At 65.0% G+C, this 23,754-nt stretch overlaps 3 protein-coding genes and 1 long non-coding RNA gene across 19 annotated transcripts in view; 3 read left to right on the top strand and 1 right to left on the bottom strand.

The window, feature by feature from the left end:
• The first annotated feature begins 9,945 nt into the window (after window positions 1-9,945).
• Window positions 9,946-14,252, top strand: CBX8 (chromobox 8). 2 transcript variants are annotated; one of them, XM_065852521.2, is made up of 5 exons: window positions 9,946-10,080; window positions 10,519-10,562; window positions 10,745-10,810; window positions 10,909-10,975; window positions 11,149-14,252. In XM_065852521.2, the coding sequence occupies exons 1-5, from the start codon at window positions 10,012-10,014 to the stop codon at window positions 11,986-11,988; spliced, it is 1,086 nt and encodes a 361-aa protein (XP_065708593.1). In that variant the 5' UTR covers window positions 9,946-10,011; the 3' UTR covers window positions 11,989-14,252. The 2 variants fall into 2 exon arrangements, with proteins under 2 accessions (XP_065708593.1, XP_065708592.1); XM_065852520.2 differs by having other exon boundaries at window positions 10,885-10,975.
• Window positions 14,253-15,138: 886 nt separating this feature from the next.
• LOC139829364 (uncharacterized) lies at window positions 15,139-15,998 on the top strand. The gene is made up of 2 exons (XR_011741820.1): window positions 15,139-15,232; window positions 15,922-15,998. It is a non-coding gene; the product is annotated as an uncharacterized lncRNA (long non-coding RNA).
• Window positions 15,454-23,602, bottom strand: CBX2 (chromobox 2). The gene is given in 8 exon segments (XM_065852104.2): window positions 15,454-20,613; window positions 20,983-21,052; window positions 22,247-22,312; window positions 22,805-22,848; window positions 22,927-23,142; window positions 23,144-23,235; window positions 23,238-23,313; window positions 23,315-23,602. Coding segments are annotated over 8 exon segments (2,202 nt in total). The 3' UTR covers window positions 15,454-19,263.
• RBFOX3 (RNA binding fox-1 homolog 3) overlaps window positions 22,599-23,754 on the top strand; it is a 135,037-nt gene continuing 133,881 nt past the window's right edge. For 8 of the 15 annotated variants that reach the window (XM_071816588.1, XM_071816603.1, XM_071816599.1 and 5 more), the window contains exon 1: window positions 22,612-22,833. The gene's annotated coding sequence lies outside the window, so the exon portion shown is untranslated. Of the gene's footprint in view, window positions 22,834-23,754 lie in introns of all 15 variants that reach the window. The other 7 variants (XM_071816596.1, XM_071816595.1, XM_071816594.1 and 4 more) reach the window with 6 other exon arrangements.

Below are 23,754 nucleotides of genomic sequence, written 5' to 3'. Positions count from 1 at the left end.
CAGAGCAGGCTGGCGGTACTGCCTCGGTGTGTGGCACTGGTGAGCCCGCTCTCGCGTGTAGCACAGTCTCCGGTAGCTCAAAAGAGATATTGAAATATCGGAGAGGAGTTGAGAAAGAGGCAGAGGGATGGCGTGAGGGCGTGGAGAGCCCGCGGAGCCGGAGGCAGTGGGGCGGCTTGGCGTCTCCGAGGGAAGGTTAAGGACATTTTGATCAGCTCGTAAACCTCTACGCAGGGAAGAAATTCTGGAACTCAGCTCAGCTTTCATCTAGTAAATGAAGACACACTAGGATCCAGCGGCTGAAGTCCGCACCAGCAGTAGCTGGAGCTGGAATGCGGTGCCATTTTCACCGCGTCTGAAAAAAATCCAGGTGGGAGGGCAAAAATCGAGGCTGCTTGGCATCGCTCTGAGAGATTCGCTGCCATTCAGCCTCAGGCTGCTACAGCAGGATTCAGAAATGCAAGGCATATAATCCACAGCCTGTGGGACAGAGGCAGTGGGTGATTATAATGGACCCCCGGTATCAAAACATACCCGTCCTGCACCCCGATATTTTATGCACCCCTGAGATCCGTCTTGCCCTATCTGGTCTGTATCTTTATCATCTGTGATTTTTATGAGATTAATTCCTTCTCTGGAGGTCACTCAAGTGTCTCACTGGCAATCGTGCCCCCACAAACCGCGCACCGACCCCTCGGGCTCCCCCTTCCCGGCGCTGCGTGTCCCAGGGCCAGATACCACCTGCGGGGAAGCGGAGCAAAGGTGGGACTCCCTCGCCCCGTGTCCCGCGTGGGACTTGCAACCCTGTTTGCAGCGGGACGGCGGGAGGGGGGAGCGGGAAGGGGCGAAGAACCGATTCATACGATGGCGAGGGTGGGGGTCCCCGGAGACGGCGTGGAGGTAACGTAGGGAGGGGGGAATTTCCCCCAGGAGGATCTGGAGCGGATCAGCGCTCCGCAGCGATCCCGGCGTCGCGGGGGAGCGGCAGCGGGAAGCCGAGGAGTTGGGAGGGATCGGGTGACCTGCTGGGGTGGCCCGCGGGCGTCCAGCGCCGGGGACAGGATGAGCCCCCCCGCTTCGGCAAACACAGGGCGAACGGGAGGACCCGAGGCTGCGTGCAGCCGCGGGAGGAAACGTCCTGCGGTGCCGGCAGGAGCGGGAGGAAAACGAAACGGGGGCGAGAAAGCGGGGGAGAGCCAAAACCCGGGGCAATTGGGACGGGGGGCGGCCCGGCGGGGAACGGGATGCCAGGCCCGGCCCGGTCCGGTTCGACCCGGCCCGCGCTGCCCGGTGCCCACGCCCGCATTGCAGCAGTGGCGGGGCGGCGAGCGCTGCCGGGCCGGCGGGCTCGACTCTCGGCGCGGCGCTGCATTGCAGCACTGCAGGAGCCCGCTCCTTCCCCGCTCCCTTCTCCTCCCTCCGCCGCCGCTCGGCTCCAGAGGCCCAGCACGGGGCAGGGACCGACACCATCGTGCTCCACTGCCGCTTGCACGGGGCATCTTCCGCCGCCGCCGCTCTCGGGTCTCCCACGTCGTGCCACAGTCTACCCCGCCCGGCCCCGGAATGCAGCCGTGAGGCGGGGGACACGCACCCACCACACTGCGTCCCCTAGTCGGGGTCTGTCGTCGACGTTCATCAACCCCCACGCGGATGGAGGGACCGGCAGACTCCGTCGGGGCGGCCTGTCCGGCCGGACTCGCACCCCCGGTGCGGCCCCGCGGTGCGTCCCGGCTGCCTCTCTCCCCCGCACCGCCCTCCCCGCCGGGCTGGCCATGCTGTCCGCCCCGCTGGGCGGTCCAGGCTCGCGTGGACCACACGCTAACCGGAGCCGTCCCCACGGGCTTCCCGCGAGGACGTTTGGGTTGGTCCTGCGGGGAATCGATGCCGCCACCTGGACCGGGCAGGGCTGAAAGGAGCTGCACCGGACGGTCCGGCCCCGGGAGGGAGCCTCCCCGACAGTACGGTCCCCACGGTCGTCGAGGCACTTGCGCTGCCCGTGGGGAGGGCGGAGGGAGGCGACCAGCCCCGGGACCCCGGCCCATCAGGGAGGGAGGCTGGTGATCGCACTACGGACTCCCTCGCCTGGGGACAGCGACCCAGAGACATGTGCTAGCCCCGCGTGACCGGGTCCTGCGTGGACCCAGACAGCCACGACTCGCGGGTTGCAAAGGGGAGCGGGGCGATCCCGGTGCAAAGGAGCCGCCGGCGGCCGAGCGTCCCGGGACCTGCCCCGCTGCCAGGTGCGGCGCCGCGCGGGCGGAGGGGACCGGAGTCCCGGGCCGGAGGGGCCACCCGCTCCGGCACAACGGGGGCCCGTTCCCAAGGCTCCCGCTCTGTCTCTGCTTTGGGAAAACGCCAGCACGGTAACAAAATGGCGGGGAAACGGTGGGATTGTCACGGCGAGCCCTGCAGCGCAGCCCCGCCGGCCCCCGGCACCGCCGGGCCGGGCTCGGGACGTCCGTGCCGGCGGCAGACAGCGGGGCGGGGGCCCCCCCTGGGCTGTGCCGCCGCCTGGCCCCACCGCCCGGCAGAGCTCCGGTGGAGAAGCAGCTGCAGAAAATGGCTGCTCGGCGGAGCCCGCTGAATCCTGCCATGGTGGGAGGGAGACACGGCAAGGAAGCGTCGCAGCCCTCCCCGCCGGCCGCACTTCCCCCGGGGAGCCCCGGGCAAGAGGTGCGGGGGGCGGCCGGAGAGAAGCCCGCGGCGGGGCCCGGTGACAGGCGCGGAGCCTCCCCGGCGGGGCCTCACCTGCGGCGCGGCGGGGGGCGCGGGTCAGCCCGCCCGATGGCGCCCGGCCCGCCCCGGCGCCGGGACAGCACGTGCCGGCAGCCCCCGCCCGGTGCCCGCCGAGGCAGAGGGCAGAGCGGCTCCGAGCCCGGGAACAGCGCGGCGGAGGGGCTGGCCCCGTCCCTCCCGGCACCCGCCTCGCCGGAGGTGCCCCGCTCCGCGCAGCCGTTCCCGCAATGCCCGGTTTTGCGGTCGGTGTAAAATAAAACGTAAATAAATAGAATAAGACCGAGGCGGGACCGTGGGCGGGGGGACGCGGCTCGGGCACAGCAGCGGCTCCGCTGCGAAGCCGCAACGAAAACTCGACTCCTCTGCCCTGCGCCGTGTCGCAGCCCCCGGCTCGCTACGGCGGCTGCCCCCCGGCGCCTGTCCGTGGGGCTGGAGCGGGCGCGCGTGGGTGCGCGGCTGGCGGCTGCGATGCCTCTCTCTCGCGTACCCAGCGGTTCGCTCCCCGCTGGTGGTTTTCGCGGTTGAGAGGGCGTCCCAAAAACGCGAGTGCGAGAGCGGGGCTGGGGTGATCCTTCTCTCACGGGAGAGCGGCACGGGGGTTGGGACGGGCTGTCGCTGCCGGTCCGCACCGTGGCGGATAGACATGGGAAAGCGTTTTGCCACGCCGGGCGCTCCGCCGCGGGTGGAACAGACCAGATCTCCTGCCTGACCCTCGTTGCAGCCACCGAGACAGGGCAGGGACCGGTGGTCCCGACGCATTTCGGGAGCGCCCTGAGTTTCTGCGTGCCGTCGGTACCCACGGAAGACGGCTCTGCGCCCCCTCATCCCGCAGCGTGCGGCGGGGCGCCCCGGCCGGGACCCCCGGGCGGGAACAGACAGCGAGGTGACGGTGGGGCTCGAGGGGGGCGGAGGGGTGTCGGCAGGAGGGCACACGGAGGGCGGTCCCGTGGGGTCACCCGTGGGAGCGGAGGTGTCAGCTCCGTCCCCGGGGGGCGCGGGACCGTTCCACTCGCGAGAGCCGGTTGCTGCGATACCACCGGGCCAATGAGCGCTCACCAGCTCACCCCGGGCTCTGGTACCGCTTCCTTATATGGTGCGCGCCGTCCGCGGGGCGCCGCGCTCATCGCCATATAAGGGCATGAACCTAAATAGAGCATCTACCTTGTGCGGAGTGGGCGGGGCCAGGGCTGCGGGAGGGGCGGGGCGGGGCGCGGAGGGGAGGGGGACCGGGCCGGGCCCGCCGCAGATGCCGCCCCCGCCCGGGGAAAGCCGCCGCCGGTCATTAGGTGGAATGCAAATGTACCGCGTTTCACCTCTAATTGCTTTTGTTAAAAGCGGAGTGCCGGGGCCGCGCGGTCGGGGCCGAGCAGGACCAGCAACAGGGCAGGGGCGAGGACGGAGCAATGGCCGGGCCAGGCCGTTCCCATCGCACCCCTTGTCATGTCATTTGCCACATAACATCCCCGGTGAGATCTTCCCCGGTGCGGACCGCCGCCCCCGGGCCCGGCAGCGCGGTCCGTCCTGGCCCGGTGTGGCCGTCGGGTGGTCCCTGCCCACTCGTGGCGCTTCCGTGGCCTCTGTAGCCGGCGCCGCGAGAGAGCAGGTTCATTCTCCTGCCGTTCTTGCCGGCCAACCAGCGCGACACCGACGTGGGCAGCAGAGTGGCCGGGACGGACCCGCGTTGGTTAGACAGGGGGATTCTTCCAAAAACATTCAGGTTTACGCGCCCGACGCAGCTCTCGGGTCGGTTCCTCCTTCTCCCCGCTCTGCAAACATCTCGTGTTTATGTTCCTACAGATAATCAGCAAATTCGGGAACCCCGGAAACAAAAGGTCTTTTGTGCAGAGTGCTCGCAGCCTGGAGCGGGGCGATAAAGCGGCGACCCCCCCGCCTCGTCCCCGGGAGCAGCCCTTTCCTCGCGCGGGGATTTCGGTGCAACCCGCGGAGCTGGGACGGGCGGCCCCGGGGCCGAAGGAGACGAGCGACTCTCGCTGAGTGTCGGCACGCCTGGAAAACGGGGAGTGGGAGCTTTGCCGTGGGAGCTCAGGGCTCCCCGTGGGCGCTCTCGGCAGGGGGCCGCGGGTGAGAACTCTGCCGCTCAACCTTGCCGGAGCAAGGTGTGTGCTCGGAGCTCGCCCTCCGCCCCGTGCGCTGCTGGAGAGGCTGTAACAGAGGCTGTGGGGATACGCGTGGGGCGGCTCCCACTGGTAGTGTCGATGCTGAAGACTCTCAGACAGTTCGCGGGCGTGTGGTCCGGGGCAGGACGGCGTCTCTTCGCCTTCGAGGGGACCGTGGAGTGGATATCCCCCGCACCGCCCCGGGACCTCCTGCGGGCGCTTCGCCCTCCTGAAGCCCGCGGTGCGGGGAGGCTTCCCGGGGCGGAGGGGGCGGCAGTGTCCCACGGGGGCGGCGGGAGCACCGCAGGCTGCGCGGCGGCCGCAGCTCCCATTTCCAGTAGGACGGTGCCACCTATGGAAAGCACCTGGAATTAATCGGGCCGGCGGGGCCGCGCCGGGAAGCGTCGCGTTGCCGTACGGCACCCCGGGGACGAGCCTGGGCCGCGCCCGCCGTTCCCCGCACTCACCCCCGGTAGCCGGGCCGGAGGGTGGCAGACGGGGTTCAGTCCCCTGTCCTTCAGTACCGCCGGCCCGGGCCCGGCTGCACCGAGGAGGATGCTCAGCTCGATCCTGCGACGATGGTGGGTCCGGCCCCGGACCGGCCGCGGTGGTGGCTGCACCCCCCCCAGAACGGTGCCCTCGCCGGCTGCCCATGACCTGGCAACAGGGAGATAACGACCATCGGGGCAGGGGGAAGCAGCCCTGCCCAGGACCCCAATGCCCCGGCCCGAGCCAGGGTTTTCGGTGTGGTCTGGCCAGCGCAGCCCAGGGGGAATCCCCAGACACGGAGGCTCCGTGGAGCGTGTCCCGCAGGGGATCGAGCGCTGTCACGGCTGCTCCATCCCGAGCCCCGGGAGAGGGACAGCAGCACCGGGCATCTGGACGGGGAGGGCTTTGGTCGGAGCTCGAGGAAGACGGGGAGGAAGGCTTCGATGTCAAACACGTCGACATAAAACTTTATCGCACGAGAATTCTTGGGCTGGTGGGAGTGAGAAGGAGCAGCCCCGGGGGAGCACCGCAGTCCGGGCACCGCTTGAGATCTCCCTTCTGGATCGGGCATCCCCACGCTCCGGGCAGCAGCCTCGGCGGCACCGGGGGATGCAGAGGGTCAGGGCGCACGGCAGCGCCGTGTCCCGAGAGAAAGCGGTGGGAAACGCGGACCAGGCGGTCCCGCGTGCAGCGAGCCCACGTGTGACCGCAACTCCATTTATGGCCTCGTCTCTGGACACGCCCCCGGTCCCGGGTGGGGCGGTCCTGTCTGGGCTGCCCATTTCCGAGTGGGGTGCAGGTGCCGCAGTTCGGGGCCAGTCGTTGGCTCCCGGCTTCGCCCCGAGCTGCTCGGAAACGAAAAGGCAGCGTGCCGGCGGCCGCGCTGCCCCCAGCCCGGGGCAGAACCGGGGGCTGGCGGGGGCCGTCAGTGCTGTGGGGTCCCCGGATCCGCGCCCGTCCCGCTGGGACAGCCCGGCGCCGGACCGGGGGGCGTGAATTTATCCCGAGGCTCATCCCGGCTGCGTTCAGCTGCCGGTAGAGGGAATTGTTTTCCCGCCCGGCTCGGGAACGGGACCGAGCCGGGAGGAGACCGAAGCAGAACCGGGCGGCGAGGGCGGGAACCCCGGACTGGTCACCTGGGGGGTGCGGGGTGTACATGCACGTGAGGGAGCTCGCGTGGAAGGGAGCTCCGGGGCGCGCTCTGCCGTGCCCGCCGATACCCACAGCCCGGCCGGGCTGCAGGACAGCGCTCCCGGGACACAAATTCCGTCCCGGCCGCAGAGTCTGCTCGGGGATTCACAAACGCTTGGACTCTGCCGAGGGGTCGGCTTCGTCTGTCCCCGTTGTCCCTCCACGGTCGCAGCGTTGGGGCCGTGCTCAGGTCGCCCAGGAGAAGGGGACATGGAGGAAAGCGACCATGGCGTAGACTTGTCTCCGATCGGCACCGGCATCTTCGGCCGCTCGGGAAAACGAGCAGGACCGGGAGCTGAGCTGGATTCTAGCCGTCCCGGGCGCGTGTATCCGTGGGGTGGAGCAGAACCGTCACCGGAGCGCACGGGAAGCCGCGGGGAAGAGCCCGGCTGCGGCGCGGAGACCCGCCGTACCGGCCGCTGGGTTGGAGCCAGCTGCCCACCGCCCCGCTGCCGCCCCCGGCTCAGCCGCGCTCGGATACGCGCGCTCGCCCCGCCGCTCCCACGCGCGGCCCCGGGAAGGGCAGTAGCTCCCCGGTTTCGTTGCAAAGCTCACAGCCTTGGAAGCCCCCGCACAGCGAGAAACGAGGGGGGAGCCGGGCACCCTGCTCCGCGGCGGCCGGCTGAGCCCGGAGGAGCTCATCGCACGAGTCCGAGCTGGGGGAACGCACATCCCGCGACCGAGGGACGGATTTGGGGTCAAATGGGCGGAAACGGTGTTTGCAGCGGCGGCACACGCCTGCGCCGGGCCGGACCGTCCCCGAGTCAGCGTTGAGCTCCGGGACCCCGGGGCAGAGCCGGGGCCATACGGGGCCGGTGGGGGCGGAGGGTACACAGGGGCGAGCGGCTCCCTCCGGCCGAGAGCCCATGGGGCGGCCAGGCAGCTTCTGCCGTTGACCTGGGGAGCGCAGGGGGTGGCCCGTGTTCGGGCTCCGCTTCTGTTGCCGATGGCTCGGCCGGGCGGGAGGGGCTCCCGCAGCGCCGCCGGCCCCGGGCGAGGGGGTCTCGGGCCCCCTTCAGCAGCGGGAAGAATTGCACAGGAGAGTCGGGAACGGACCCGCCCGCCGCTGTCTCGTTCCGCGGCGCCGGGGCGGTTCCGTCCCGCTTCTCCTTCCGGGCCAAGACCCCCACGACCCGCCACAGTCCCGGCCCTGGCTCGCCCACGGCCCGGGGGCTCCAACTGGACCCCCACGCAGCGGTGGTTACTCTCCGCTGCTTTCCCCGCGCCGTTCTCGTTTGTGTCTCTCCTTCTCCCTGCCCCCCCGCACTGCAACGGGGAACCAAGCCCCACGCGGGTCTCTCGTGGATCACGTCGGAGGATGGACCGATTTCCTGCTCTGACGGCCGCTCGGAAGGCAGCTACAGCTGCCGCCTCTCCCCTCTCCGCCCCCACGCGTGGCCATGGGGCTCCGCGGAGACGTGTAGCTCCGCGCAGGCGACGGGGCAGAAGCGGCTGCTCAGCCGGGAGCTCCACAGCCCTTCAGGGCTTTCGTGCAGCATCGGTGCGGGGGGGTTCGGCCGCGAGCCCATGCTTTCCACCTGCACCGGCGACACCGGCAGCGAAGGTGCGGGGCAAACACCCCGTTCCCCGGACTGTAGCACCCCCGTGGCCACGGGGATGGGTCCCGCTCGGCCCCGCTGAGCCTCTGCGGACGCTACCCCGGGAATCCCGAGCAGCAGAGCGAGGCGGGGGCGGCGGCATCGCCGGGGCCGGGAGGACGATCCGCCACCCCCCCGTCTCTCGCCTCCCCGGCCGGGCGTTGTGCCCCATCCGCTCGGGTCTCTTTTCTGCGCGACACCTTTGGTGGAGCGGGATCCGGGCGACCACGTTCACGCCAATTCAGCAGCCGCCCCGCGACCTGCCTTAATTAACAACGATTAATTCGACATTAACGAAAAACTCCCTGGGACGCCGCTCTCCGGAGACCCAGAGAGCGTGGGGGGTGCGCTCCCCGCATCCGGCCCCTCCGCACCCGCGCCGCTCTCCACGCCGAGCAAAACCCGCGAGGCTGGAGGTGTGGGGCAAGGAGCCCACGGAAGGCGCGGGGTGGAAATCTTCCGCCTCCTCCCGTGAGCGCGGTTTCACCTCGGCCAGCGGCCGAGGGAGGGACGGAGGGCTCTGCCGGCGAGGACCAGACCCACGCACCCCGTGAGTCGTCCCTGGGGTATCTCACGCCTGAGTGCGGAGGCCGCCGAGGACAGCTCCCCCTCGGCTTCGAACTCCTTAGCAGACGGAAGTGGGAGGCGCGGTGGGGTGGGGGAAGCTCCACGAGATGCCTCGCCTGGCCTCGTCCCGCGTGGACGAGGCCTCGGACGCCCACTCAGCACCGGGCTGTGGTGTTGCGGGTCCCACTCGCGGGGCAGCCCCGGACGGTTCTGCTGCCCCCGGGCTCGGGAACGTCCTCAGTCCGCGGGACGGGCTGAAGTGCTTCTGGGCCCCTTCGGAGCCTCCCACGACGGGCGGGGTGGGCGGTTTGGGACCTCGTTCGGCTGAGGGCGGGGGACCCGTCACTTGGGAACTCTACGCCCCCGGGGCTGGACCTGTCGCCCCGACGCGCGTGTCTCGGTCTCCTGTGGCCGCCTTGGGGAAGGAGTCGCTGCAGGAGAAGGTGACGGCTCCCGGGCGAGACGCCGTGGGACGGGGCGAGCGGCAGAAGCAGGCAGGGGGTCCCGGTACCGGCTGGCAGCCCCTCAGTGCCACCCGCGCACCCCCGCCGCTTTGCTGACATGTAACACGAGGAGAGAACACATCCCGCGTGGGGCCATCCCTCCGCCCCCCGGCGAGCAGAGCCGGAGGCTGCCGGCGCGATGAAACCGGAGGCGCTGAGCTCCGGTGTGCGGTACTGTCCGCGCCGCCGGGAAGGATTCGCAGTCCCGCAGGAGCAGCGGCGCCGAGCGGCTCGCGGGACCGCGTCCCTCCGTTACGGTCGTCACAGCCGGGCGGCGGTGACCCACGGTGGTCGGGCCGATTTGTGCGTGAGCGCTCCCGCCTCTGACAGCGGTCCCTTTGTCCGAGCACCCGCAACCGGGCCGGGCCACCAGGTGCTGGCGGGGACCCGGCCCGCCCCGTCCCCGGGGCCGCGGGAGCTGGCGGCGGTGGCAGCGCCTCCCCGCGCTCCCGGGGCGCCTTTGTGCTCCGGTCCCCCCTGCAGCCTCCGCCGCCCCCCCCACTTCGCCGGGGCCACCCCCCCCACCGCCGGAGCGGGGCGTGGCCTGGAGGGCGTGGCTGGGCGTGGCATCCCGCCCCCTCCGCCCCCCCGAGTGGCCCCGCCCCCTCTCATCGGGACGCTGCGCACGTCGCGGGGCGGGGCGGCGGCGCGAGCCAATGCGGCGCGGGCGGAATATTCCACCCGCTCCGCCAGCAACAAGTGCGGGGGGGCGGCGGGGGGGGGGGGCCGCGGCGCTGACGTCAGCGGGCGGAGTATTATGGTCTGGGCTGCGCTGGCGGCTGCCTGTGTGCTGCGAGCGGCCCCGTAAACATGGAGCTCTCGGCCGTCGGGGAGCGCGTCTTCGCGGCCGAGGCCCTGCTCAAGCGCCGCATCCGCAAAGTAGGTGTCCCCCCCGGCCGGCCCCGCACCCCCTCCCCGGCCCCGCGCCCTCCCCCCGCTTCCCGGCCCCGCCGCCGCTGCGGCGGCCCCGCCGGCCCCGGCCCGGTTGCGGCTGGGCGCCCGCTGGGGGCGGCTCTTTCTCCCCGCCGCATGCCCGGGCGCTCCCCGCCGGCGGGGCGGGTGTCTGCGCTCTGCCTGCCCGCCCGCCGGGCTGCGCACCCCCTGCGGTTTGCTAAAAAATCATTATGATTTTTTTTTGTTGCTTCCCCCCGCCCCCTCCCGCGCTCCCTTTCCCCCTCCCCTGCGTGTTTTGCGTGGTTTTGATACACGCCGCGGGCGCGTGTTTGTTGCACGCGTGGAATTGCCGGCGTATCTTTGTTGCGGGCGCTTATCGCGGCTTCCCTCCATGCATATTTATTTTTCTCTTTGCATCTGCAGGGGCGCATGGAATATCTCGTAAAATGGAAGGGCTGGTCTCAGAAGTAAGTCGGCCGTTTGTCCGTAGGGTTCTGCAGCCGGGAGCTGGGAGGAGGTGGCTCGCTGCAGCCCAGCGCTCCATTGTAGTGCAAAGGAAACTTGAGTCCTTTCCTTTATGCCCCGTATTCTTAATTTATTTTTTGTGTTTCTGGGTCCTCATGCCGTTCCCTCTCTCTGTGCCCCCCAGGTACAGCACTTGGGAACCCGAGGAAAACATCCTGGATGCCCGGCTGCTCGCAGCCTTTGAGGAAAGGTACAAGGCCTTTGCTAGCAGTAGCTGTTGTGCTTGTAAATATGTTGCTGTCTTGTAGCTATGCTGAATTGAAGCTTTGGTTTTTTTAACACCTCTAGGGAGCGAGAAATGGAGCTTTACGGGCCCAAAAAGCGAGGCCCCAAGCCCAAAACCTTCCTGCTGAAGGTAAGGAGCCTGATGCCCTGTGCCGGCCAGGGCTGCGAGCCGCGGGGGAGCGGGTCCCTCTCTGTGCCCGTGGAGGATGCTCCTGGCCAAGGCGGCCTCTTGTCCTGTAAGTTGCAATTATGCAGCTGGATGGCAGGATAATAAAGTCACCGGTTGATTTATCTTCTTTGCAGGCCCAGGCAAAAGCAAAAGCCAAAACCTATGAATTCCGCAGTGACTCTTCCAGGGGGATCCGGGTGCCGTATCCCGGCAGGTCCCCCCAGGAGCTGGGCTCCACGTCCCGGGCTAGGGAAGGACTGAGAAACATAGCCCTGGCTCCCCAGAGCAGCTCGAGCACCAGCACCCCCAAGGCAGACAGCATCCGCGACCGGGTGATCCGTGTGGAGGAGAAACCCGGCGAGACCCCCAAAAAGAGAGGCCCGAAGCCCAGGAAGGAGCTTTACAAGGACCTGGCGGAGACTCTGGACGCCTCCAAGAGGAAACTGGGGGACCCGGGGGACAAGGTGGGGGACTACCTGAAGGCCAGGAAGATGGAGGAGGCGGCAGCGGGGGCGGCCAAGTTTGGCTCGGGACACAGCGTCATCCAGCTGGCCAGGCGGCAGGACCCCGACCTCCCCAGCGCGCTGCCCGGCCCCAACCGGGCCGAGGTGGGTGCCAAGCTGGGAGCCGCCGAGACGTACCCCCCCCGGCTGGCCAAGCACCGCGCGGACTTTCTGGACCCCAAGGGCCAGGGGGGGCTGGACCCCGGCGGGCCCAAGCTCCTGCACGGCGCGGTGAGCCCGGGCGCCGTGGGCGGCCTGTACCGCGACGGCGTGGGGGGCCAGGCGGGGCGGCCGTCCCTCATCGCCAGGATCCCCGTGTCCAGGATCCTGGGGGACCCCGAGGAGGAGTCCTGGAGCCCCTCCCTCAACAACCTGGAGAAGGTGGTGGTAACTGATGTGACCTCTAACTTTTTGACCGTCACCATCAAGGAGAGCAGCACGGACCAAGGATTCTTTAAAGAGAAGCGATGAGTTTGGCCGAGGTGGTGCTGGATTTTCTTCTCCAGACAGCAGCTTGGGTAGAGCTCGGGGGCCCCTGCTTTGCTTTTTTTTTTCTTTTTTTAATTTTTTTTTTTCCTGGAAAGGATTTAGAAACTGTCACAAATCCATTAACTCATTCTTTTTTTGTTTTGTTTTGGTTTTTTTCGTTTTCCATGTCTTACATTTCGTTGGAAAGATTATCTCTAGAGTTATATTTTCTATTAGATGTAAATATGTTATTTAAGAAAAAATGCTTATATATATATCTATATATATTTCAACTCTGAGTTGTTTTATTTAAATGGAGACAACAGTGACTGCTCAGTTGCTCTTGGAAAGGACAATAAAACTGAGAACTAACAGAGTTCACGCATCTGTTGCAGGAGCCGGTGTACATAGCGAGCGATGTTCACAGCTCATTATGGTCTGGGTTTTTTAAGCTGTTATTTTTCCAATGATGCTATGGATGCTGGAGGGGGACGTGCTGCTCCCTCGGAGGGCAGTGTGCCCTGGTTTCTTGATTGTGATATAAGGTGTTGCTTGTACAATCAAGTGTGCTGTATCCAGAACTGTTGCCCTTGACAGTTAAAGTGAGCACTTGAATTTACAGTATTGTTGGGGATGGGGTGTTTCCAGTCTAACGAAAAGATATGATGTTGTTACAGAGTCGGAGTGGGGAAAAGCAGAAACCCATAAAAAGGCTAAAACTGTTCTAGTGGAGTATTAACTTGAATTACCTTTTCTTGTGAAGGAAGAGGAGGTTTGTGTGTGTAAGATTCCGAGAGGGGTGATACTGAAATGCACTTTAATAGAGTTGTCGTAGCCGTTGTGGGAGATGGGACTGAGCTGAGAATCCGTTTTCCTTTTGTCTGGTCGCTTGATTCTGTTCCCCCACCCACTTAAAACAGAGAAGTCCTACCCCCCGTTTACATCCCCGCAGTGCCGGCGGGTCGGAGGGCAGCGTGGCGCTGCCCGCCTTCGGGTGCTTTATAGCGCTACAGAAAGTGAATTAGTCATATTTTTGTTCCCCAAACACGGTTCCCTTCAGACTGCTGGAAGACTCCAGATGAAGTACTTTGTCGTATCCACATCTCTGACAAATCCCAGAGCCACCTTTATGCATTCAGAGACAATAAATATTTCCGTTTTCTTGTGCTAGTTAAGCAATTGCCAAAAGGCGAAGGAGTCCCCTGTGTGAGCAGCCCCGCCGACTCGGGTGGCGTTTTGTGGGTTATTTGCCTGTGTTGTTTCTCCTGGGGTGGAGGACCCTGCTGCTGCTCCCCTCGCTGGGTATGGCCATGGGCTCCGTGGCTCTGAACAACGTGCAGCGGTTCCCTGGGTGGGTCAAGCAGCCGCCTGGGGGCTGCAGACCCCCCACCCTGCTTGGTCACGCCTGGCCCGGGTGTGCAGCGGGACCCTTCCCCAGGGGCCGGTTTCGGTTGGGCTGGAGCAGGTGTCCTGGTCCTGACACGTTGCTCTGAGCACCACTGAGGGTTGGAAAGCACAAATCTGTCCAGCAGTGTCCCAGGGCTGGGCCTGGTCCCCCTCATCCCTCCTCCCCGGCCGAGCTCCTGGGGGTGAAAGCACACGGGGCCCTTGCTCGGTCCCTTCTCCATCCTTCTCTTGGGACCTTTGTCAGCCGGCCCAGCAGGAGGATGCTCTGGGGGCCGTACAAAGGGAGTCATGGCTGTGAGTTCTGGATTTTTGTTTGTTTTGGTTTTTTTTTTTTGGTGTTTATTTGGTTTTGCCTTTTTTTTTTTTTTTCCAGCATATTTTGTAAAACTGAGGTTTTTTAACTTGGTTTGTATGAAGTTCCAATGTGCTGGTGTTGGTGCTGGTGCCCAGGGACAGCTGCCGTGGGCCGTGTGCTGTCAGAGGGCCCGTCCCGCTGTGCCAAGGCTGGAAGATGCCCCGCTGTGGACAGCTCGGAGCCGCGCTCTGTCCTGCCGGACGCGGCCGGGATCGCGTGTGCTCCACTCCAGCCCTATGTGTACGTGTGCGTCCCGACACGCGTGTATATGGAGCAAAACATACATGTGGGTTTATATGTGTGTATGTACATAGCGACGTATATACTGAGTGTGTGTGTGTGGGTCTGTGTGCGTGAATTATTTAAATCTAAGACTTGTACAAAAACGATTTGGCTAAATCTCAGTCTCAGAAGTGAAGCTTAACTACGTGTCTTCTGCCAGCCGTGAATGTCCATATGAGACCTGCTTTTTATGTGAGTTTAAATATATACTTTGTAAATAGAATCGTGTCTGTCTTCCCTTGTGGCCCTGGGATGAGGGGGGCGTGAGGCCAGGGGGTCCCCGGGAGCACCACGCTGTGGGAGGCGGGATCCCGACGGGGCGGGTGGGCTCTTCCCAACGCGGGCAGGCGGGCTGGAGCCGGCACCCGACGGGGCGGGGGGGGTCCGGGCCGTACCCCGGGTGTCCCGCGCTGCCCCAACAGGGTGACAGCGGGCACGGCGTGCGGCTCCGCTCCGAGGAACAGCCCCGGAGCCGCCGCTCCGCCCTTCCGACGGGGCGGGCAGCGCGGCGGGGATACGGGCCGGGGTCTGGGGGGCAGCGGCCGCCCCTGCCCGGCGAGTCCGGCTTTTGTATTCAAATCTGGCCCGGCCGCGCAGGAGGAGGGGAGCGGCGGGGCCGGGGGGTGTTGGTTTGGGTGCTTTTTTCTCTAAGCTGTGTCCTCATTAACCTCATTTCTCGGCTCCGCCGGGTGAAAGGCGCGGACCCCCGCATTATGGGAGCTGTCAGCGGCTGGGCGCGGAAAATGAGTGTCAAGGAGGAGCGGGAGAAAGGGCCGCACAATGGCGCCTTTCTCCCCCGGCCCTGCGGGGGGGCCCTTTCACACGGGTCGCGGCGGGGCCCCCGGCGGGGCGGGCGCGGAGGGAGGGCCTGGGGACGGCGGGACGGGGGGGAACCGGCTGGCGGAGCCCCTGGACGCGGCCCGCAGGAGCCGAGCGCCCTGTGCCCGGGCGGCTCCGCGCCCCCGGGGCTCGGCCCCCTCCCGAGGGCAGCCCCGACGGCCGCTTGGCCTCGGCCCCGCCGCTGGCCGCACAGCGCCCGCTCCCGGCCGGTCCGGCCCGAGCGCGGCCCCCGGGCGGGTCCCGGTCCCGCAGGTGGGGGCGGCCGGGCGGGTCCCCGGGCTGGGGCGGGGCTGAGCGGAGACACCTGGGCCCCCCCGAGCAGGCGCAGCTCCCGTCGCAGCGGAGGCCGCCAGACCGCGCCCGGTAGGAGCCGCGGGCTGGGGCTGGGAGGGGGCTGCGCCGTGCCCGGGCCCTCGGGGGGAGGCGGTTGCTCGGCTCCGGTTCCCCGCAAGCTCCCCAGCCCCGTCGGGGGGCCCTGCTGCGGGGGCAGCGGTTTCGCAAGGCAGCGGCAGCACCCGGGGAGTACAGGCCCAGGCAGCGCCCGTGGCGGGGGGGGCGCTCCCAGAGCAGTGACCACAGCAGGCTGAAAAGTTTAAAAAAATATTTATTGATATGCTAAAAAAGAGCAGTGGGGAAAAGTTATAGAAAAAGCCCCGTCGATGTAACCATCTCCTAGTGTTTTCCTGCAAATAAATAACAGCAACCTAGGGGCGGTGGGTCTACGCTAGTGTTAGTGTCCAGAAGCACTAGGGAACACACAGCGAGGTGCTGGGGGGTGACGGAGGCCCAGGGGAGCGGTGGCCCCGCGGCCCTGGTGGGCTGGGCGCCTGTCCTGCTCAACAAAGCCCTTACCCTTTCCCAGGGTAATAACATCTCCAACTTTTGTTCTCTGGAAATAAAAGCAAACAAACAGCTGTAGCTTAAAGCAATTATAAGTGTAGTACATGAACGATTTGGCTCTCTCTTTAATTAAAACATACAAATCAGACCAGTGACTGGCACAAGTTACAAGAACAATTGTTTGTTTTCACCCATCCCTCAATTTCTTTCAGTGAAAAGCTCCTTTCTGGCTCTGGAGCCCTTCACACCCAGATGAGAAACTCGAAACGATCTGAACCCCCTGAGCCATCCCCATCCCTCCACGAACTCCAGTTTTTTGGTACAAAATATAGATATAAAAATAGACTAAGTTTCTAGGGAAGATGGCTGAATCGGCCACCTCTTCCAGTCCAATGGAAAACAACAAGTATGCTTAACCAGATTATGCCTAGAGAAAATATCCATTCAATATACAAATACTGCAGGACTTTCCACATCGGAAACCCCTTAGAAAACGACAAGTGACAAACCTTTAATTGGCTGTTTGACACATGCTGAACACCGCGACCCATAGCAGCAAACTTAAAAAAAAGGAAAAAGGTAGACCTTGAATGCTAATGGTACTGACTGGTAAACAGGGTCTGCAGCGGCTTTCAGCCCCTGCTCACTAAAGATTACAGTAAATCGCTCACATTATGTGCCTTTGAGAGGCAAACTCCAACAGGAACCCTGCGCTCAGACACCCCAGCGCTGCCGGGAGAGCCGAGATCCTGAAACGTGACGTCGGGAAGAGATTGGGAAGGAGCGCAGGAGAGAAACGTCGGAAAAACTCCTGGATTATCGTCTTCATCATCCTTAGACCTTTGGGATTGAACCAGCTGGTGAGCAAAAGGCACAATAGCAATGGTGACCGCAGAGTCCTGCTGCTGGCGGAGGGGACGCGCCTGGCAAGGCGGGTGATGGAGGGGAGGCTCTTGCTGTCGGGATCCGTGTTCCCCCAGGTACAAGCCCGGGCCCAGTGATTGCTCACCCAGCCGGGATGCAGGAGCAAGTCTCCGCATGGAGAAATGCATCTGAGCTCTGACGGGGGCTCTGGAGGGAGCAGCCATCTCAGAGCCAGCATGCAGCAAGCACAGCCCCCGCCGTGGTGGAACGCAGCCCCCGCTGCTGCAGCTCGTCTCCTGCACCCTCTGTGGATGCTTAATGTCCAGCCCCTCCTCAGAGCATCCTCAGGTGCTTTGTACCCCCCCAGGGACACCAACATCCACATCCTGCCACTCTGAGCAAGAGCATCCCTGCCGGGCTGCTGCCTCTCGCTGGGCATCCCTCCGCTGGCCTCGGCGCTGCGGCTGGGCTCCGTCTGGCAGCTGGGCGTCCTGCTGGGGACCAGGGCACCTCTCCCCACTGGTGTCACAGCTGTCCCCAGGACCCTGTGACCAACCCACTTTGCATAGGCACAAACCTGTTGTGGGACCGGAGTCGCAGACGAGGCTGAGCTGGGGACGGTCCGAAAGGCACATTGTCGTTCAGTTTGGATTTGTGAAGGCCAAGCAGCAAACTTTTGGTGTGTGGGGGAGAGCATCACCCCTGTGCTCCCAGATCCCTCAGTTCTTCTCCCGAAACGTTCGTGTCGCCAGCACAAGTGCACCCAGAAGAGACCATTCTGCTGACACAGGATAACGTTTCCTTGGACTGCTCGAAGCAACAGTGGCTCATTTGGCAAAGCTAAAACTAGAAGGCAAACAACACAGACGGTGACATTTTGGCATCTTGGAGCTCAATGGAATCTCTGTCCTTGGGAACCTCCTCCCTGGCCAGGGCTCGCTCCGCTCCTCAGGCAGAGCGATGCCCAGCGCTGGCCAGTGCGATGCCCAGGCTGCCAATGCTGTGACACAGCGACATTCAAGGCTGCCCTGGGGCACAGCTCCTGCGGTGACACCTCCGCCTGCTCACCCGCACGGTGTCGGCCTGTGCACGACGCCGTGCTCAGCTCCGTAACACAGCAAACGCAAAGCCACGACCAACGGGACGGCTGGGGATTAAACACAAAAGCTAAGGGAGCACAGGAGCCTGCCCCGGCAGAGCCTGCAGCCGCCGCTCGTGGAACCATCACCCATCCCTCGAAGAGCAGGGCAGCACGTGCAGCCAGCGCTGGCTTCTTGTTTCCCCTGAGAACCGCACGGCCGCCAGCCCACGGCAGCAAATGCAATGCAGTGGGCTGACGCATCGGGGGGTCAGGAGTACCTGTACCCCCAGTTTGGTCCATTTATCTCCACATTCCTTTGTGTGATGACGCTGCGAGTGCCCTCGCCTGTGGCAAAGTGAGATTCCCATCCCGGTGCCAGGTCAGTCACCTGGGGAGGGTGACCGTGACACAGCGCCGTCCACGCACAGAGCCAGCGGCCACCGCGGAGCCGCTGGCGGGAGAGCCCTCGGGCACCTCCTGACCGTGCACCGAGGCCTTGCGGGGTGCAGCTTCCCACCCCCTCCAGGAACCGAGTTCAGCATTCACAGAACCACCGGGACCTCGAATACTACTGAACTCTGCCTGAACTGCTGCCGTCGCTTTGGCTTGTAAGAGTAACCCCTAGCAGGGAAGAAGACGTCCGTCAAAGAGCCATTATTGGTTACAATCACAAGCCAAAAGGAACCCACCGGCTGCTGCACAGGGCGGCAGGATGAAGGTGAGCGGCTGCCGCGGGAACGGCGGCGTGAGGCACCGGGGCCCGGCGGGACCCAGCCCGGGCAGCACGGCGATGCCCACGGCCAGCCGCCTTTTGCTTTGAAAGAGACGCCTTTGATGCCCGTCTCATCGGTGGCACCCAGGAGTCAGTCTGCCCTAAACTGCTTTTATTACCCTCCTCAAAAGAAAGGATATTTTCCTTGATAAAAAATGTAAACAATATTTCCCTATCAGCTGGAAACCACAACAGAAACGTCGTGGACTTCACCATCATTGGAAGTGACCTCGCCCAGGGGGGTGGCTGGGCGGAATGTACCCTGAAAAAACCCTGTTACAGTTGCCCCCCAGCAGCCCCCATGGGCTGGGAGCAGCAGCTGCCTCATTTGGATTGATCTGCAATTCCCTACGGCGAATCGGTGGCTCAGACAGAATCACAGGGGGCCCAGAGGGAAGAAGAGGATCTCCTCCTCCTCTCCCAGGTATCAGCCTGGCTCATGGCAGCTCTGCACCCTCTCCCTGCTGCCGGAGAGCCACAGACTTTGTGATCTGCCATTTCAAGCTGTAAAGCAAAGAAATCCGCGTAGAGTGAAGCCTGGCTCCAAACCTGCCAGCCCGGCAGCCCCAGCAGCACCGATGCCCCCGCTCCCCGAGAACGGCAGCAGCCGCCTCTGCTCGGGGCGCTGCTCGGGGGAGGATGGAGAGGAGCTGGGACGGATCCATCGACCCGCTGGCAGTTCAGAGCAGGTTTCACCACGTCTTTCTCGAGCCTCTCTGGACACAAGTCCCAGCAGGTCTCATGTGTTCACTTTTAGAAAGAAAAACCTGATGGAAGAGCTGGGCAAAGCTGAGGGAGAGGCTGAAGGGCCCTGTCCCTCCTCTTGTTCTTCTGGGCTCAGTATTGCCGTAGGTTGAAAAACCCGACGCTGGTGGGGGACTCCTTGACCGTCACGGTGATCAGGTTAGCGGTGACGTCGGTGACAAAGACGTGCTCGATCAGGCTGCGGGTGGGTTTCCAGTCCTGGCTGGTCTGGATAGAGACAGACATGTTCTGTCCCACGCCAGGGAAGGATGCGGAATCCTGGTCCGAATCCGAGCTGCTCTCTTCGCCCGTGCTCACTTCAGAAAGCGCGGCGGGCTTGCGGTTCTCCGCAGCCGCGTGCCCCTCCTGCGTGCCGGCCGGGCCGCTCTTGGCCAAGTCCCTGTCGCCTGCCCGGTGCGCCTGCTTCTCGCTCTTGCCGCCGTCCCCCCCCAGCACCACGCCGGCGCTGGCAGCATTCAGCCCGGCACCCGCCGCGCCACCCTTTGTGCCGGCAGCGCTCGCGCTTGCTGCTGCGCCGCTGCCGGAGCCTTTGGACAGGGCGCTGCAAAGGTGACGAGGGAGGCTGCTCCCGCCAGCCGCGCTCAGCCCGTTTTTGACGCTCTGCAGGTTTAGAGCTTGGAGGTTCAGCTCCTGGCTGGAGGCTGCCTGGCTGCCGGCCCCGGACGAGCTCGCCGGCATCTTGCTGCCGTTGTGCAGCGTTTGGCCTCCTGCAGCAAACCCCGATTTCTGGTCCCCTCCAGCGCTGCTGCCGGGAGCCTTGGCAGTTTTGGGGCCCTGCACGCTCGGCCCAAACTCCCCAGATCCTTTCTGGTTCCTCATTTTTAAGTCCAGCCCTAAGCCGCTCTTACTGGCTGCCTGGGACTTCAGTGCCAGCCTGCCCAGGGGGGAGGTCTCTGCCGAGTTCTGGCTTTGGGACATCCTGTTCATGTAGTGCACGATGGAGCTCTGCCAGCTGATGGCGCGGGTCGGGCTCGCGGAGCCGCTCTTCATCATGCTGGGCAGGTTTTCTGCAGACGAGCCCCCCGAGCTGAGCCCGGCCAAGGCCCCTGGCGGGTCCTTCAGCACGGCCATGCCCGAGCCCTGGGTGCTGTGCTGGGGCTGCAGCTTCCCCAGCAGCTTGGTGCTGCCGCCCGCCTCCTTCCGAGACGTTTTCAGCACCTTTGTCAGGTTCACGGTCCTTCGAGCCGCTTTCTGCTCCGGGGGAAGAGGTTTCCGCCCACGCTTCTTCCTGGAGGTGTCTTTCATTTCGGGCTTTGCCACCAGGATCTGAGCTTTCTTCTGCGGTACCGGGTGAGTCTCTCTGCCGCGGGGACCTCTCTTAGCGTCCAGGTCACTCTCATCCTCTTCATCAGAGGAGGAGGAAGAGGAGGATGTGGAGGAAGAGGAGCTACTTGACTTAGTTTTTGCGGGCATCTCTGGTTCCTGCAAAGCAATAGAGACAGGAAAAGAGTTAACACAGCACACACAGGCTCTCTCCCGCGTGTGCGGATCCGCCAGAAAATGAGTGAGGCAGTGTACAGCACAAACTGACCAGGCTTAAATATCAGGCAGGACCCACGTGCCGGGAAACTTCAGTCCCTTCCACACCACAGTGATGAAGAGACGTCCTCCTCATCCACCCACCCACCACTGCAGCCTTCGGAGCCCCTGGCGCGGGGTCTGCGGGCATCGCCGTGTCCTCAGCACCCGCCAGAGCCCGAGCATCCGCCGCACCCTGCACTGGTGCCTTCCAAAGCCCGAGCCCCCTCAGCTCCGTCGTGGCCGTGGATTTCCACCTCCACCGGGACTCACCACGTGTTTCCTGGGCCTGCCCCTGGGTCGCTTCCCCCTCTTCCGATTCTGTGCTTCTTTTTCGTGTTCCCTGAGAAAAACAACGATTAAGTCACGGGCGGTGACAGGAGAGCATCCCTGCTTGCTACGCTAACATCCCCACAGCAAGAAGCTCCCAGCGGTCAGCAATGGACCGCAGAGCGTTACTCATCCCAAGTCAGTGGCTCTTCCAGTTCCTGGTGAGATTTGCAGTTCCTCTAGTACAGCAGGATCAGGCAGACAGATGTGCCCGTCTCTGCCAAGCCTCGCCTTCCTCAGGCGCTGGCGGCGCGGAGCTTCCCGCGCTCACAGGGCAGCGCCGCAGCCTCCGGGCGGAGGAGCAGCAAACGCGCTCCTGGAAACCCTGCGAGTTCTCTCCTTCGCGGGGTCATTTCTGTCCCGCATCTCCTGGCCCAAACGTGGTGGCCCAGACCGACAGCCACGCAAAGCCCGAGACGACTGTACAGGGAATGCTTTCAGGTCACTATACTAGCTTGGTAATTCTCCGTTTAAAAAGGACGGTGTTAAGCTGTAATACATCTGGCTAATTAAACACCGTGCTGTCTGCACTAACCACCAGATTCCATTCTTGAAAAAACAGATCCAGAAATGAGTTACAATTAAATCCTACCATAAACTTCAATTATTTTCATTAATATGGAGCCAAAATATTTGGCAGTGCTGTGCTTACCCTAGCCAGCTGGCTACTTTTTTACCTCCATGCGTGATCCCTGGTGTATAATAGCTGCAGAACAATTGCTGTTCTCAGCTCAGCTCCGGGCAGCAGACCCGGCCCTGACACAGGACACCATCTTCTCCCACCCATTCCCTCCTCACGTTCTCAGGGCTGTGCCCTCCAGAAGTACAGTTCGATGCCTTCCCGGCCCACCGTTCCCGCTGTCTCCCCACCTGGGCGTGCAGTCACCCCCAAGCGCAGCTCAGGCCCCGGCGGCTTAATGGGGAGCAAGAGCCAAAGGTTTGTGCCGGGCGCTGCCGTGTTCCCATTGCACAGCCAGCGCAAAACCAGATTGTGCACCGGGGGCACAGATTCTTCGTGTTTACCCAGCCCAGGGAGAGCCGTCCTAGGTGGACATGAGCTGTAATGTCAGGAGATGAACAAAAGGGCTGGGCCACAAAAGGCACGGTGAGCTTCAGCCTGTTGTTTCCACAACTTCCACCACACGCGCAGCCAATTAGAACTGAATTGACTTTATCGTTTGCTTAGAAATGTTTATAGTTTGCTCACTTCTTTTGGAAAGCGAGGAGGAGTCTTGGATCAAGGATGTTCTCCTCGGGCTCCCAGCTGTTATGCCTGCAACAGAAGACACGGACTGGGCAAGAGCAGGGGGGCTGGCGCTCCCGCCGCCCCGTTACCGGCCCGGCACCGGGGAGTTCATCCGAGGACAAACGGGACCTTCGTGTCCCCCGGCCCGAGCAGCCGGTGCCGCGGGGACCAGGACGCGCGCTCACCGGGGGCGAGCAGGGGAGAAGGGGCCGGGAATGCAGATCGCGGGGGGGCGGCCACGCCGCGCGGGGCGAGGGGAGCCCCGCACATCCGGGGGAGCTCCCGTTCCAGCGGGGGGCGCGGGGCCGGCGCCTCCTCACCGCGGGGAGCTCCGGGGGGCCGGCCCGGCCGGTGGGGCTGGAGCGGAGCCCCACGCGGCGGCGGGGAGGGCCGGGCCGCGGCCGCGCTTATTTGTAAACAAAAGGAGCGGCGCGACCCGAACAAAAGCGGCCGGGCGGGCGATATCCCCGCGCTCCGCACCGCTCCGCGCACCGCTCCGCACCGCGCAGCCCCGCTCACTTGGAGGACCAGCCTCGCCACTTGACCAGGTACTCCAGCTTGCCCTGCGGAGAGAGACGGGGAGAGGCGCGTTAGCGGCGGGGCGCGGCGGGGGGGGCGCGGCGGGGGGCGGCGGGTCCCACCTTGCGGAGCCGCTTGCTGAGGATGCACTCGGCGGCGAAGACCTGCTCTCCCACGCTGCTCAGCTCCTCCATGGCCCCGGCCCCGCGCACACGCACACACAAGGGGAGCCCCCGGGCGCGCCCCCGCCGCCGGCCGCGCGCGCCCCCGCCCCCCCATCCCTGCGCGCCCCCCGGCACAATGCGGCGTGCGCGCCCCCGGCGGGCGGCGGGGGGGGGGGGAGCTGGCGGGAGGAGGAGGGGGGCTCCCCAAATTCCCCGCTGGCCAATGGGGAGCGGAGGGCGGGCCGTGCCGGCGGGGGGGTGGGGGAGGCATTGTCTGTGCGCGACCCCTCCCCTTCCTGCCCGCGCGGGGGGCGGCCGCTGCCCGGCCGGAGCGGGGACAATGGGGACGGCCCGGCCCGGCGCTTTGTTCCCCTGGGCGCGGGGCGGCCCGGGCAGCGCGGGGGACTCGCTGCCTGCACAGACACGGGGTTCGCTGTGCCCTGCTCGGACACCCGAGGTCCCTCCCGAGGGACAGAGCAGCGGCGGGGGCGCAGCCTGGGGCCGGGGGCGCAGCCCGCGCCGGTCCCTGCTGGGCCGGAGCAGGCGGGAGCGGGCCGGGTTTGGTCCTGAAATAGTTGATTAAAATGGAATAAAGCGTATTTTCTCGGAGGGTGGTGGTTGCGTTAATAACCATCTCGAGGTGGCGGCTCGGAGCCAGGTACAGCCCGGCCCGCGATGCGTGCCCCGCCGCCGAGCCCCGGTGCCGGCCCAGCCCCGGTGCCGGCCCAGCCCCGGTGCCGGCCCAGCCCCGGTACCGGCCCAGCCCCGGTACCGGCCCAGCCCCGG

Source organism: Patagioenas fasciata, chromosome 18 (assembly GCF_037038585.1).
Source record: "Patagioenas fasciata isolate bPatFas1 chromosome 18, bPatFas1.hap1, whole genome shotgun sequence".
NCBI classification, from domain to species: Eukaryota; Metazoa; Chordata; class Aves; order Columbiformes; family Columbidae; genus Patagioenas; species Patagioenas fasciata.
Note: the sequence above shows the minus strand (reverse complement) of the source record. Positions and strands in the feature narration are given on the sequence as shown.

Coding starts and splice junctions, on each gene's coding strand:
- CBX8 (XM_065852520.2), top strand. CDS start 10,012: ATGGAGCTCTCGGCCGTCGGGGAGCGCGTCTTCGCGGCCGAGGCCCTG. Junction 10,081..10,518: donor TCAAGCGCCGCATCCGCAAA/GTAGGTGTCCCC, acceptor TTGCATCTGCAG/GGGCGCATGGAATATCTCGT. Junction 10,811..10,884: donor CTCGCAGCCTTTGAGGAAAG/GTACAAGGCCTT, acceptor GCTGAATTGAAG/CTTTGGTTTTTTTAACACCT.